The 14,845-nt window shown below is 53.7% G+C and overlaps 7 protein-coding genes across 7 annotated transcripts; 4 read left to right on the forward strand and 3 right to left on the reverse strand.

Annotated features, from left to right (window-relative positions):
* Window positions 1-174: 174 nt before the first annotated feature.
* J4E86_003640 (uncharacterized protein) lies at window positions 175-695 on the forward strand (the record flags this gene model as incomplete). The annotated part of the gene is made up of 3 exons (XM_051444193.1): window positions 175-210; window positions 280-493; window positions 562-695. The coding sequence occupies 3 exons, from the start codon at window positions 175-177 to the stop codon at window positions 693-695; spliced, it is 384 nt and encodes a 127-aa protein (XP_051303818.1).
* A 385-nt stretch (window positions 696-1,080) lies between these two features.
* On the reverse strand, window positions 1,081-1,705 carry J4E86_003641 (uncharacterized protein; the record flags this gene model as incomplete). The annotated part of the gene is made up of 3 exons (XM_051444194.1): window positions 1,081-1,144; window positions 1,192-1,556; window positions 1,610-1,705. The coding sequence occupies 3 exons, from the start codon at window positions 1,703-1,705 to the stop codon at window positions 1,081-1,083; spliced, it is 525 nt and encodes a 174-aa protein (XP_051303819.1).
* A 263-nt stretch (window positions 1,706-1,968) lies between these two features.
* LOC1 (60S ribosomal subunit assembly/export protein) lies at window positions 1,969-2,671 on the forward strand (the record flags this gene model as incomplete). Its single annotated transcript, XM_051444195.1, has 2 exons — window positions 1,969-2,310; window positions 2,393-2,671. The coding sequence occupies 2 exons, from the start codon at window positions 1,969-1,971 to the stop codon at window positions 2,669-2,671; spliced, it is 621 nt and encodes a 206-aa protein (XP_051303820.1).
* Window positions 2,672-2,948: 277 nt separating this feature from the next.
* Window positions 2,949-4,274, reverse strand: J4E86_003643 (uncharacterized protein; the record flags this gene model as incomplete). Its single annotated transcript, XM_051444196.1, has 1 exon — window positions 2,949-4,274. One exon carries the CDS (start codon window positions 4,272-4,274, stop codon window positions 2,949-2,951), a length of 1,326 nt encoding a protein of 441 aa, XP_051303821.1.
* A 520-nt stretch (window positions 4,275-4,794) lies between these two features.
* J4E86_003644 (uncharacterized protein) lies at window positions 4,795-7,854 on the forward strand (the record flags this gene model as incomplete). The annotated part of the gene is made up of 1 exon (XM_051444197.1): window positions 4,795-7,854. The coding sequence occupies one exon, from the start codon at window positions 4,795-4,797 to the stop codon at window positions 7,852-7,854; it is 3,060 nt and encodes a 1,019-aa protein (XP_051303822.1).
* Window positions 7,855-9,081: 1,227 nt separating this feature from the next.
* On the reverse strand, window positions 9,082-9,911 carry J4E86_003645 (uncharacterized protein; the record flags this gene model as incomplete). The annotated part of the gene is made up of 2 exons (XM_051444198.1): window positions 9,082-9,137; window positions 9,332-9,911. The coding sequence occupies 2 exons, from the start codon at window positions 9,909-9,911 to the stop codon at window positions 9,082-9,084; spliced, it is 636 nt and encodes a 211-aa protein (XP_051303823.1).
* Window positions 9,912-10,626: 715 nt separating this feature from the next.
* J4E86_003646 (uncharacterized protein) lies at window positions 10,627-11,513 on the forward strand (the record flags this gene model as incomplete). Its single annotated transcript, XM_051444199.1, has 2 exons — window positions 10,627-10,848; window positions 10,899-11,513. 2 exons carry the CDS (start codon window positions 10,627-10,629, stop codon window positions 11,511-11,513), a joined length of 837 nt encoding a protein of 278 aa, XP_051303824.1.
* Window positions 11,514-14,845: the final 3,332 nt, after the last annotated feature.

The raw sequence follows: 14,845 nt of genomic DNA on the forward strand, positions 1-14,845 counted from the left end.
AAGCTTGGCAAGGCCCTTAGCGCGTGCGACGCAACCTCACCACCAGGCGTCTAGCAGCCAGACCCCCATCACAGCAACCGAACATCTTCGCCGGACCGAGGATCGAACCGAAGGAGACGTCGGCGCATACTCTGCAACATACAATCGTCACGTGCACCACGCTACGAATCCACCATGGCCGGCATCAAGACCATCATAGGGTTGTCCTTCGTACGTCAGCCTGTCGCATGCACGCGCGCTCGCGAGTTCACCATGCACTTGCTAACACCGTTCTACTAGGTCCTAGCGATCGGCTTCCTCCTTGTCATTCTCTCCGCCGCGCTCTTCAAGAACTACCTCACGCTTCTCGTCGTCGCAACCTACGTAATCGCGCCCCTGCCCAACTGGCTCTGCGGCCGCGCAGCAAACCGCGATGATTTCATGGAAAGCACCGGAAATGGTGTCGTCGACTTTGGACGGTTCTTGACGGGCTTCTTTGTGGTCATGGGTATTGGTGAGTACACCTGGGTGGCACAGGGACGATTCTGGGGGTCGCTTGGCAGAGTGCTAACACGTTGACAGCCCTCCCAACACTACTATGGCATTCGGCAGAGATCGCGGGCGGCGCGGCGGCCATGTCCATATTCGGCGGTCTTCTGATATACGCGACCATCATCAGCTTCACCCTGTTCTTCCAGGAGCAAGAAGACTTCTGACTCGCCGGCGGGACTCAGCAATGAGGAACCGCACACACAATTTGGTCCAGCGCGACCACTGGAGGAACGTTGAGGGCGTTGAAAGCAAATGCTGACAGCCGGAAGATTCGGATCGGTGCTGCCCCATGTTTATGTTGTACCCATAGTTTGCTGAGCGTTTTTGTACAAGTATATCGAACATAATGCATAGGATGACTTTGGTTGTCCGTATTGGAACATGATAACTCGAAATCGTTGAATGACTGGCATGAAACAACAAGCTGCCTATGACGAACAGTCCCGACCCTTCAAATACTCGTACATAATTATATCCATTCCATGCGCGCGTCCATATACAGATCGCGCAATATCCGTCCTCAGTCCTGACCCTTAATCCGGCAGTAGCCTACAACGCCAGGTTGTAGGTGTATTCGTCTTCCATGTTCTGTGCGATCCAGAGCACAGCGGAACTACGCAACATTAGCAGCCATCCCATCACTTCATACATCGTACTCACCTCAGCATAAGAAGCGCATTAGCAACGACGTTGCCAACGCCCAGCCAGAGAGTCGGCCAAGTATGCCCAACAACAATAAACTTCATAACCATAACCACAACACTGCCCGCAAGCCCACCAGCCAACAGCGCAAAGCCCAAGAACAACACCAGCCTCGCCTTCCACGCGACGCCGTTTCCAGAGTAGGAGAAGCTGTCGGCAGACAGACGCGACTTGTCGATGCTGTTGATGACGAGCATGCCGAGGGCGCTGCAGATGCCGGGGATCCAGTCGACGAAGGTGATGTGGACGGTTGGTTCGGAGCCGTTCATGGCCGACTTGGACCAGACCGAGATGTCGATGAGAGTGTAGAACCCCATGGCGAACTACGCGGCATTGTTAGTAAGATGTGTAGGTGTGGCATGCGAGAGGCGCGCACCAAGGCTCCCGCGATGTAGACGCCGGCAGTCCGCGTGTTGGCGCTGTTCATCCACGCGGGCTTGGGGAAGCGGAAGAGGCGATTCGAGTCCTCCATCATGCCGTGCGTATGCGTTTGCGACTCGGTGGGGAGTGGGATTGTAGTGGTGTGGGTGTGATGCAAGGAGCTAGCTAGCTGCTGGAGTTGCGGTTGCGCCAGTCGAGGTTGCGGTCCACCCGGTCGCGCCTGCCCTTGGCACTTACGTGCGTCGGTATCTGCAGCTCGCCAACCGCCGACGAAAAGTTCCAGACTTCCAGACTCTTTACGACCAACACCAACTTTTGCGCCAACTTCACCCACGCACCACCTTCTTCGCTAAAATGGGTCTCTCCAAGCCCTCCACCAAGGGCAAGACCTCGTCGAAAGGCAAATCCGGCCCTGCGAAATCCGGCGCCAACAAACCGAAAGCGAAGTCTGCGAAACCGACTGGTAGCGCGCCCGAGGGCATATCGAAGCGCAAGCAAAAGTCCATGTCCTTGGCTAAACCGGGTGGCCAGCAAAAGACCAAGAGTGTTGTTTCCAGGGATGGCAGGAAGAAGAAGCGCGTGTATACGGAGAAGGAACTGGATATCCCGGCGCTGAACGGCATTATACCTGCTGGTATTGCGAAACCAAAGGGTGTGAAGAAGGGGAAGAAGTTTGTTGATGATCCGGCTAGTATGGTATGTAAATCCCATTCGTCCCGTATTCCATCTCTCTACCATCCAATTCCCCAACCTCGAACCTGATACTAACGTTTTCAAGATGGCCATCATGTCCGTCGTCAACGCCGAGAAGGAAGGCCACCTCGAATCCAAGATCGCCAAAGCACGCCAGCTAGAAGAGATACGCGAGGCCAAGCGGAAAGAAGCCGAAGCCAGGAAATCGGACAAGGACCAGGCTTTCGAGGAGAGGAAACAGGATCTTAAGAAGAAGAGAAAGAGGCATAGTGAGCCTGGTGCTGGTGGAAATAAGGATGAGGGCGATAAGATCAAGGAGAAGGATCGCAAGTTTAAGCAGAGGAAGAGGGTGAGCTTTGGTTGAAGTAATGGTCTGTGAGCGTGCGTTCAATCATGATGGAGGGTTATACACAGAAGGGCAGATGTTGCGACCAGGCGGACACACATCGTGTACGACATTGAGAAGGCCAGTATCGCCAGGCAGTTCTTGCTGGAAGTGCGAGCACAAAATCACTGCAGAGGAGAGGGCGTCTGGTGTCGCGTAACAAGTCAGGTCTACAAGCGATCTACGATATCTAAAAGTCTATGATACCCAAACAAATTTACAATCCAATCCAGTCTCCCAATCATAGCTCAATGATCTAAGCCTCGGGCAATATCAACCTCCGATGATTCGGATCGAAGATAGGATACTTTTCCCCCTCCAATCCTCCCATATTCACATCTGCTCCCTCGTCCACACCTTTAGTAGCCTCACCATCCACTTCCGCAAACATCTTCTCTAAGAAAGCTGCTGCTGCCGTCGCAAACCACCTCCCCCCACCCAACTGAAAAGACCCCAAATGACCACCCCAATCCGTCGTACACAACAAAGTATTCGGATTCTGCAATACCTCCTGATACGGCAATCCCGCTTTATTGCTAATAGGATCGTCCTCCGCATTAATCCCCAAAAAGGGAATCCGAATCGCCAACACCGCATCCACAGACTGCGAGTCTCTGTAATACGCGCCTTCGGTTGGGTAGCCCCACGTAGGACACTGGACATGTCGATCGAACTCATGCAGATATTTACTCGCCAGCAGCGCCGTCTCGTCGATACCGGGGTTCTTTAGTATCTGCGAGCGGTGGCGGTGGAACAGTCCCATGAGGTTCTTGCCCATGGTACGGGAGTAGATGTGGAGGCCTAGATACGTGGATTGGAGGGTTGTGTTGCAGACTTCTAGGTTCCAGGGGTTCGAACAGGATACCGCGGCTTTGAGCGTGCAGCGGGGTCCTTCTTCGCCGCAGTAGTTGGTTAGGATGTTGGCGCCGAGGCTGAAGCCTATGGCGTAGAGGGGGCGGTTGGGGAAGAGGGCGTGTAGTGTTTTGATGGTTTGACGTAGGTCCCAGGTTGCGCGTGAGTTGAAGAGTTGGGGCGTGGAGATCGCGGAGAGGGCGCAGCCACGGCCGTTTACGACACATGCGGCCCAGGATTGCGTGGCGGATGTGAGGAGCGGTTGGAGGGTTTCGCGCAGGTACACTTCATGGGAGCCGCCGGTTAGGCCGTGCAGGGCTATTAGCATGGGCGTGCTGTCGGAACTGCCTATTGCTTCCCATTCTTTGGACGTGAAGTTTGTGGTTCGCTCGGGGAGTTCGGTCGTGTCTTTCTCTGAGGCCATTCGAGCAGCGGAGGCGAGTCCTTCTTCTTTTGGTACTACGAAGTCTACGGCAAAGGTGCCGGGGTAGACGGAGTGGTCAGAGTCGAAGATTTGGCGCTTGTAGTAGATTTCTGGGCCGGGGTCTTTGACGGCTGTGTACATTGTCTGGAGGTGGCCGTTGAAGAGGAAGGGGTTTAGACGGCATGGTGGGATTGACGACTCGGCGATTTCTTTCAGGTTTGTTTTTGAGCCAGTCTTGGTCTGGAGGGGTGTTGGCGAGGCATGGGAGGTGTAGGTCGTTTTGCTGTGGCCTAGGAGCCAAGACATGATGGGTTTGGTTGGAGTGATACCCAATGCGAAATTGAATGCTGTCGTGTTTCTGTATGAGGGGTACCGTGACTCTGTATAAGACCTCGAGATTCAATCCGATAGGCAACACGCCTCAGCACTACTGTAGGTTTTCGGTCCTGTTCCTAGCTCTTTCGCCAATCTAGCATTCAGTGCGATTACTTGCTGATTTGGGTTGTTGACCGGCCGGATCAACTTCAAGAAGACGCCCTGCTCTAATTGATCTTGACAAAGAGATGGTGAAAGTCTTATCTAGATCACATACGTACGTAAGGTTGAAAGAATCGGGCCTCGGTCTGGCTACGACTAGGCTGCATGTGTTGGTGCAGCAAGCGCGCGTCTGTGGGCCAATGGCGCTCAATGGCGCTGGCGCGTTCGCGATTGCCCAAGTTCGCGACTGCCCATTACACGTCCTCACGTCGACACCCCGCTTTCGCCCACGATGCACCGCCTGTACCTCGACTCTCGGTGACCATTCCTCTCCTGAGTATCCTCCGCCATGGACCCGCGATACGGCTGGCAGCCCCAGGGCTATCCGAACGGCCAGTACAATCCGTATGCGCCGCCTCCGCAACAACCGCAGCAACAGCAGCAACAGCAGCCAAATGTCTACCAACAGCATGGCTACCCTCAGTATCCTCCCATGCAGATGCAAGCGCCACAAGGATATCCTCAGTCACAGCCACAGCAGTATCAACTGCCGCCACAGCCCAGCATGCCCCGACCCATGAGCCAGCAGTATGCGCCAATGCCTCCCCAGATGCAGCCACCACAGCAACCCCAATACCAACGGCAGCCCCAAGTCGTCATCCCCCCGAGGACACAGCAATATGCCCCCATGCCGCAGATGCAGCCCCCGCGAATCCGACATGTCCAGGTGCCGGTCCAGCGAACAGGCAGCACGGGCATGGCGCAAACAGACGGCTCGGGTGACCAACAGCGGCGGTATAGCGCACAGCAGGCACCCAACACGCCCAGTTCCAAGCCAGTGCAGCGGTCGCCGTCGTTTCAAGAGAATGGGCCAAGGCCACAGCAGCGACCCGTCGTCACTCCTTCTCACAGTCAAGCCCAGTCTCGGGCACCTCTACAACTGCAGACGACGCCTCAGCAACAGCGTGTACCTTCGCAGTCGACGCCTCAGCAGCAGTACATGTCCTCTCAGACCACGCCGCAACAGCAGCGACCCCTGCAATCGACACCCCAACAACAGCGCCCTCCACAGTCGACACCCCAGCTACAGCGACCCCCTCAATCACAGTCAACACCTCAGCAGCAACGTATACCCTCACAACCTACGCTTCAAGAGCAACGTCCTACCTCGCAATCTACTCCTCAACAACCCCGACCCCCACAGTCTACTCCTCAGCAACAGCGACCCCTTCAATCGACGCCCCAACAGCAGCGCGTACCCCCACAGTCTCGGACGCCGTCGAGCCAGTATGGCAGTCCGTTCCCACAACCGCCCTCGTCCAAACCAAGAATGCATCCCCAAGTCGTCATACCGAAAGCATCGTCTTTGCACCAGCTTACGCCGACGAAGCGCGCCCATCCACCCCAGAAGGCCCTTCCTGCCGAGCTCTCCGAACTACTGCTCACGGCTGCGGACGAATACATTGCGGTCGCGCGAGGCATGGGATCGCTGCTCATACGGGAGAGAAGGGAGGCCGACGTCAGGCAATACTACAAGTTAATGTCTACTGCCATGGGGTGCATGGATACCGTGCTGAAGGACTTCAACATGCCGCCTAGAGACGAAGCCAAGCTGCGGTTGAGGTATGCCAGCTTGATGATTGAAGAGACAGACATCGAGGCCGCGGACATATCCAGTCGGATCGAAGAGATTCTGTCCAAGCAGATATCGCTCTGTGGACGCCATCGCCTGCAAGACCTCAAGTTTGCTGCCCTCCATCTTCAGGCGCGATATCAGTTCAAGACCAACCACCGCGCCGGCCTCAAGTCACTCGACCAGCCTATAAAGGAGGCGGAAACCTTTCAACACATTGCCTGGGTATATGCGCTGCGGTTTCTCAAAGTGACGCTCGCACTGCAGATACCGGGTCGTGTTGAGGTGGCATTGGCTCTCCAGCAACTCCATGCTATACAAGATCACGCGGACCGGCGGGGTGATCGAGCCATCTATGTCGCTTGTCATGTACTCGAAGCGATGGTCCATCTACGCTCGGGTGCAAGCGATCGACTCGAACAAGCCCAACGCGCCATCGCAGCAGCCAGAAGCCTGCAGCTTCAAGTGTCAGCCAAGCAGCTAGGATCGTTTGGCACTCTCATCGACATTATTGACATTGCTAGCGGTATCCAAAAAGGCAGCCCCAACCCACAGAAGTCTACCGCGCTTCTGGAATCGATACTAGGCGACAAGAACGAACAGAACAGCTCCCAAGGCGGCGTCTTCACTGTTCTCATTGAGCGAAGTTTTGGAGGTCACCTGACGTTTGACACTGCTGGCATCTTCAGAAAGAATGCGGAGCAAAAGGACGAATTGGTATTTGCATGGCTTCCGAAGGAGGATCTTCAAGCGTTGTGCTTCCACATCTGTGCTCTGGACCAACATGTTCATGAGAAAGGTTTGAACTTCATGAAGGAAGCACATCAGCGTTTCCGAGAGACGGCGAAGCGACGCGTTTACAATGGCGTACCTATATCCATCGCCTTTGCACGCATTGAGTGGAACATGGTACTGGATTGGTATTCCATGTTCGCCATCGGCCTCATAGCGCGGACTAGGAACGATTGCGCAACCGCCGACGATGCGCTAGGTTTCCTCAAGAAGAAAATCTCGACGACCCCATACAACAATCAGGAAGCATTTGCTCGTACGCTCGCCTACTTCTCCGCCATCACCGACCAGATCAACGGATCCCACAACTCGTCACTCGCAGCATTGTCCTCGGACGTCCTCGCGATACCAGAGAAGGCCCACGCAACGCCCGCCAAAACAGACATCGCAATCATGGCAGCCCTGAATCGCCTCCTCATCCTCCGCGATGTCTCGCACCCACAACACTTCCAAGCAGCCCTCCTTCTAGCCCAGATAAAACCCCTCTGCGACGACCACCCAAACCAATACATACGCATCGCCTTCCGCCTCGTCCAAGCCTACCACAGCGAAGACGCGCCCATCCTGCAACAGAAGAAAACCGTTCAAGCCGCCGTGGGCATGGCCCAGGATGTCTCGAAGCGAACCCAGAACTTCGAGTTCGTCGCTATGATGATGTGTTACTTTGTTGCGCGCTTCTTCGCCGAGACCGTCGGCGAGAAAAGTATCCAGGCGATTCGCGCAGCGAGGTCGCAGGCCGTCAAGGTGCATAGGCCGCTGTGGGTTGCTGTCGTTGCGGGTCTTTGTATGAATACTTATAGGCGGAACGGACTTGTGGCTGAGGCGGATGCGGCGGCGAGAGAGTTTGAGAATGTGAGGGGGCAGTTGCCGGTTGCGCTGAGGGGGGTGGCTGGTGGGGATGGGGATGTGGATGCGGATGGTGATGTTGATGCTGAGGGGGAGGAGGATGTTGATGCTGATGCTGATATCGATGCTGTGGGTTAGGTGGTGGGATGTGTTGTGCGGGTTTCCTTCTTCGTTTTACTTCTGGCGAGGCATTTTCACAACGCATTTGTTGGCGCTATATGGCGGGGCTTTAGCATGTACTGTAGAGGGTTCGAGATACCATGGCAGTTCAACGGCGTTTCAATGCATTTGCGTCACCTGAGAGATACGGAGAAAAGTGTGTGAGATGTGTGAGAGTGAGAAAAGATTTTCTACTTTATAATCTGGTTCAACGTTTACATGAAGGTGTGAAGAGAGCGTTTTTTTTTTTTTCACTTGCAGAGAATGTCGTCTCCAGTATTACTTGTATTCCTTATGCGGTTGAATAAGATGAAAGAAAAAGTCTGGATTTATGATACCGTCCACCGAGCGAGGAGTTCTTTCACGATGTCCTCGCCATTCTCCTCGGGCCTCGACATGAGATCCCGATAGTCGTTGGGCTTGTCCGCAACATCATATTGGAATGGAGGCCCAGGGTCTATCGGGGGTTGACGTTGTCTGCCGATTCTCCGCTTTATTGGCTTAGGAGCTGCACTAGGGTGTTGAACCTCGTCAGGTGCGTCCGCGAATGTTACTGTCGGATGAGTTGATTGCTCAGCCGGCGGGGAAGCGGGCGTTGGATCGTCCGATGCGTGCAAAAGATCATCAACCTGTGAAGGTGGAGTCTTTGAAAATGAGACTCTAGGTGCAGGCCTAAGACCATTCACGTCGGGGGTGGACGCACATGGAGAGTCTTGGGGTGAAGAGTCTTTTTCGCATGGCGCCTCGCGATGCGAATAGAGGCAACTGGAAGCTGCATAGTGCGATCCTCTACTTTGAACCGAGGGAGTCTGAGCCCTGAGAATCGTTTTTCTGGTAATCCACTTAAGCGTTTCAACATTCAGTGTACCAAATACAGTTGATACACTGGTGTTGCGTTGCGAACGGACAAATGCAATCACCCAGCCGTCCACTGGAAGTGTATCTTTGATCATGGCCCGCTGCTGTCGTGTGAGCTCTGACAACGCGATATGTGGATCGTTGCCTTCGTCGGTGTATGTTTTGACCAGTTTCTCGAGTGAGGCGTGGGGTAGCTCCATTCCATCTATCAAGAGAGAGTCGCCGTGACCTGTTGCAAGCCCACGGAGATAAGTGGAAGTCCATCCCGAATAGAGGCAGGTTACATCATCATTGACTGCGGCGGTTTCATCGTCATTCGCTGTAGCCAGTGTCTCTTGCGACTGTTCCTCATGGCACTGGGCTACTGCCGTCGCCTCGAATGATGGGGTGGATGTCGTAGGTTCCTGGGGAATGGTTTGATATGAGACATGCGGGTCCTGCGGGTAACTTGGACTATGAGCCATTACTCGCTGTGGCAATGATGTACCCCCTGGTCCTGAACGTGAACTGACCGGACCTGGCGCATCTACATCAAGAGATGAGTGTGGCTTGGTAAACTTTTTATGTCTATAAAGTACATGTGAGTTCCATCTCTCACTTCTTGTCTTGACCGTGCTCGCCCGTTGCAGCTGCACAATCGTAGACCCGAGTTCCAGTCTCTCCGTCTCATGGATCGGTCGTTGTCGTCCGTCCCTCTGCGCAAGAGCAAGACTAGCCACAGCAATCATCAGAACAAGGTTGCTCTTCGCATCTCGAAGATCGTTGCGCACTTCATCGAATTGTGGCTGCAGAAACGGCCATTTTGCCTTTTCGAACGGAGAGAGCTCAATCTTTGAATGCAGGGCGGGCCGTTTTCCCACCTGCTCGAACGCGCGACGCAGAAGAGTCTCTGTTTCTGTGAAGGAAGACCTGCAGTGGCGAAGAGCGCGCGAGATGTCGATGAGAGCGACGGAGTTGAAGACAGATTTCAGCGTGCCTTGCGCATCAGGCTGCGGTATGATGAGTTCTCGCACCTGGTTGAGGATTGCGCAAGTGCTGCTGATGTCGTCCGCGATACTTGTAACTCTTTGGCTCGCTGTCGCAACCTTTTCGGCGAGGGCGTACAGCTTCACGGAGACTCGTACGCCGGCTGCAGTGATGCCTACCACGGATCCCGTGATGCTGAGAGGATCCGCCATCCTGTGCTTTCGAAGCAGCAAACGGTTTCAGTAAGTCAAACAAAGGATCGGACATTGCAGGAAGGGGGTAGAAGCCAGGATTATGAGTTCATGGCTGACAAGATTAGGAAGGCTGAGATGTGCGTCTCGGGGGCGCAGCCGGCTTACTCGATATTGCGTGCAGCTCACCCTGTTCAACCACCACACGATGCAGGCGCCTCGCTGGCTACATGAGCATGGCAAGCGGATGTTAGCAGAATGTTAACGCGATGTAGACTCTCAGATTCCTGGCTTTGGTTGGATCCTCTAGGGGCGGGCGTTCGATATGTCCCCCAAATAGGGTGGCCTCATTATGCCGGCAGATGGCCGCATGGTGGTACCTAGGTAGTAGCACAGCTCAGCTCTGCCTCATTGAGAAGAGATCTCAAATTCGCAAGGCTCATGGTGCGGTCACCGCTCGTTCTTGTTGTTGATGTCTAGTGCCCAGGGTGTTGGATGTCTCCAAGAGCCGGTGTAGACCCTGCCAATCTGCCCCGCCCCACTTCAGCTTCGCGCGACGCCAACCCATGTCCTTCAGAAGGATGCACCTCCACCCCTCAACGGAATAGCCACGCCACTGCTGACATGATCATGTTATCTTTCGTTCCTTCGCTGCTGTCAGCGCACGATCTGCGAATCTTCATCGCGACCACCTCTAACGTCGACTTGATCAGCTTCCTTCCACTGCTTTTACAGCATGCACCTTCTACGGCGTGACACCGACGGCGAGTTCAGCCTTGCTGACTATGACGACAGACAGCTGCCACCCTACGCGATACTGTCACATACCTGGGGCTCCGATAACGATGAAGTGTCCTTCAAAGACATCGTGAAAGGCAGAGGCAAAGAGAAGCAGGGCTATGCCAAACTACACTTCTGTGCCAACCAAGCTGCCAATGATGGCCTGGAATATTTCTGGGTGACCTGACGATGTTCCTCTTCCTTTGCGCGTCGGCTAATACCTGTTAGGTGGACACGTGCTGCATCGATAAGAAAGATAGCGTGGAACTCTCGAAAGCGATCAACTCCATGTTCTCGTGGTATCAACATTCAACCCGATGTTACGTCTATCTTTCCGATGTGACAGCCCCGCCTCGAACGCCTTGGAAGACTGCGTTCCAGAAGAGCAAATGGTTCACCAGAGGCTGGACTCTACAGGAACTACTCGCTCCATCTTCCGTTGAGTTCTTCACCGTGGATGGTGAACGACTTGGTGATAAGCAAACACTGTCGCAGCTTATTCGCCACGCTACAGCTATTCATTCGCGAGCTTTGGAAACATCCCCGCTGCGTCTCTCAGATTTCAGTATAGAGGAGCGCATGTCCTGGGCAGCTGGACGGGAAACCAAACGCGAAGAGGACGCAATCTACTCTCTACTTGGCCTCTTCGACGTACACATGCCACCTATCTACGGAGAGGGCAAATCAAATGCGTTCGATCGCCTCGAACTGGAGATTGAGCGAAAGCTAGCACTTGATAGCTCACGCAAAAGAAGCGCCGAGGAAGCTTTTGAAACGACACTTCCCGGCCCAGAAGGGAGCAATGCAAAGCAGAAACAATCTGCCCGAGACAGGACGCAGTAGTATTCATTGGCAATGCAGGACCGTTGGGCTGAGGCAATCTCCAGGAACATGGGAACACCCAGGGGCTATGCAAACGTTGCTGTGCTGCTGTTGAAATGGACGGATGAATTGGACGAGTTGCGAACCAGCGACGAAGTAAGTAGTTTCAGATTCAAGTCAGATTCCAGTACGGTCTGGAGGTTTCGCATGTGTTCTGATCTTTGAAAGAGACTAAAGAGCATGGTCTAACTTGATCTCAGGTAGAGGAGCTCGCACGTGTCTTCCGGGAGCAATTTAACTTCAAGACTGACGTTGTTGAGCTCAGCCACCGAAGCAAACCACAACATCAGATGGATCGAGTTTTAACCACATTCGTCGAGACGCACGATCATCCTAATACCTTGTTAATCGTGTTCTATAATGGCCATGCTATCCACTATGAGGATACCGATCGACTGGAGTTTCTATCGTCCTTGGAACCATCAACAGCTCGTGGCACCTCTAGTGGTGGTCAGATAAACTGGTACAAGACACAAGACTTTCTTTGTTCGAACGAAATTGACGGAGATGTTCTTGCGATACTGGACACAACGTATGTGGGTAATGGCCATATACGTCATGTGTCCAACGACGAAAGCGACTCAAACTACGGGGATCAGCGGACTGGCAGGCGTTTTCAGTTGATGAACAGCTGTGAGCAGGTAGCTCCTGGCTACGACTCGTTCACGCGCGTATGGATTGACGGTCTGCGCGAGCTTCACGACCAGAACGGGAACTCCGCTTTTTCGACTCAGGACCTTCATCAGTGCATTGAGATGAATCCAGTACGATCAGGCATAAGCTCTAAGATGTGGTCTTTGCTACCGAACAAGCGCCATATTCTTCTGACACCGATAGGGCAATCGGAACATGATGCGAGCAAATCCCAGCAGTATCGTAGGCGCCCTGGACGAGGATACTTGAAGCTCGGCCTTGAACTGGAGGATTCGTCTTTGAATCGAGACCAGATAGATCGTCTTGCAAGTATCCTGTCGTCATCGTTGGATGACAAGTCTATAGGCCTACGCGGCATTGATTGGCTTGGGCTAGAGCATTGTGACTCTCAAATTCAGACTCTCTCTCCTTGAAAGTGAGAGATATTGCACAATAGGATCATAGTGGCAAAGAGTAAGGCAGAAAGCTTATTTGTTGCTCATTAAGCTTTTTTGTAGTAGCATAGTCGGGGTCCAGCAAATGTGAGTGTGTAGGCAGCATGAGCTCAACGCCAATCGGCTACTGTCCTTCTACACCATGCGGTTCTACCTTAGTGAGTAAAAAACTTTACATGCGTATAGTAATCACACAGATGCACGCAGTCGTACGAACGTTGAGTGTTATTGAATGATCGTCCATCTCAGTCTACGGCAGCGGAGACTCATCCGACAAGCGAGATGCGCCCGCAGCTTGCTTTCCGAATTCCGAAGAACGATGGACTGGGTGCAAGGCGTGAAGCTAGCTAGCACACGAGAGCCTTGAGTTTCGGTAGCCGGCCACCAACGTTTGGATACCGGGCTGGAGACTGTGGCCATTCTCCTGGCCTTTTTAGACCGCCTTGCGTCTATGACAATTATATCGTTGTTTATTCCCGGACCATCGACTATGATGTTCGCGTCCAAGCCGGTATCATGCAGCGCCTTCCGCGTCAGTTCGCGCTTCACATGTCCTCTCAGCAATGTGATTCAAGTGGCGCGGTCCACACGTGGCGGATTTGTGCTTGCTCGCAGCATTCTCAAACGCTTTGGAGACTAGAATGGCGACATGCAGATGGCATCAAGAACATAAAGTTCTGGCATACGTGAAATGGTGTGTTAATGCGAGGTGACATGTTGGTTCGGAGGTCTCTGACTATCTAGGTAGTGACCAGTGACTGCAGATCAGGGGACGACGATCGCTGAACTGAAGCTTCGAGACTGCTGAGAAGACGTTGGCTTGTGCTTGAACTGTTCGTTCGGGTCTGCGGGGCGCCTTGCGACGTTTTCGCTTACTTACCTAGGTAGAGGGTGTCAATCGCGAAGATGCCTTGCCATATGTCGATCCAACGGCGAACCCATCTTCGTGCAGGATCTGGGAAGACCCTGGCTGTACATACTCAAGCTATTGAAACGTGAAGGTGCCAGAGGTGCGGTACTGTAGAATGGGAACAGCAATGGACTTGCGTGTCACAACGCAGCCCACGTTACAGCTCAGATACGCACGCTAATCCTGCATCGTTGAGGAGGTTCGGAGATCTGCGTGGCTAGTCAAGACACCACAGTCTATGGCTGGTGTTCGGGTCAGCTCTCATGGAATCATTGCTGCGGTCTCGAACTAGACTAGTGCGCCAAGGACGCGATTTGGCGCTATCGACCCGTTCCGGCTGAGATCACGTTTCACGAGATGCTTCCGAGGTTCCGGCATCTTCTCCCTTCTCAGGCATCCACTTGCTTGCACGCCCGCTACATGGCAAAGTCATGACGCATTTCTACGAAACTTCTTTCATACTGCGCAACAGATCACAAATCAACTGATGCCGCATGGGCGTTCGTCTGGCTGCATCGCTGACGTAGCGCAAACTTTGTAACCGACCCTGTCCGGGCACACCTCAGCTGTAGGATTCCTGCCGCACCCCGCGTTATACCGCTGCCAGCACAATATCTGCACGGGATCACGGTTCCTGAGGCAGTACTCGAGTTTGAAACGGACGTTACCTCACGAATGATCCTTCAGCAAATCTTTCCCACGCGAAAGACATGCTGCATTGCTTGGTATGCCAAAATGGCATATGCATCGCGATGTTGTGTGACGCCTGATCGGTGACAAGACTCAGCAGTACACTCAGCAGGCTTGTGTTAGGCGAGATGATCTCGCACGGTGTTTGCGACGCACAAGAGTGTGGTTGCAGCTGCGAGGCCTTCCGCGCCTGTTGAGAACAATTCAGACACGGTAGACTCGTGGCGTGGCGTGGCGCCTCATCCGTACAACCGGAGTTTCTTTAAACGCGAGGTTCACAACACGGACAAAGGCGGCCCGCCTTACAAGCACTTTACGATGTATATTTCTAATCAGTTATTTCCAGGGCCTGTCCTGAACGGCGGACCAGAGCGCACCAGGTTGGTACGCGGTAAGGCAGCTAAAGATGATAGAGTTTCAAGTCCGATCCGCAGGGATGCTTCCGAACATCAAGGCTCGCCATCTTCTGCTTTAGTGTCGCACTAGGACTACGGGAAGATTACACCACACAAATTAGCCGGTATTTGGTGGCTTTCGTGCATGACGCTACCAACTTCGAATGGTACCCTGTCCAGGTTCTATTCCGTGCTGGTGTACCCCTCAGC

This window comes from Alternaria arbusti, assembly GCF_024043155.1.
Source record: "Alternaria arbusti strain BMP 1465 chromosome Unknown scaffold_4, whole genome shotgun sequence".
Lineage (NCBI taxonomy): Eukaryota > Fungi > Ascomycota > Dothideomycetes > Pleosporales > Pleosporaceae > Alternaria > Alternaria arbusti.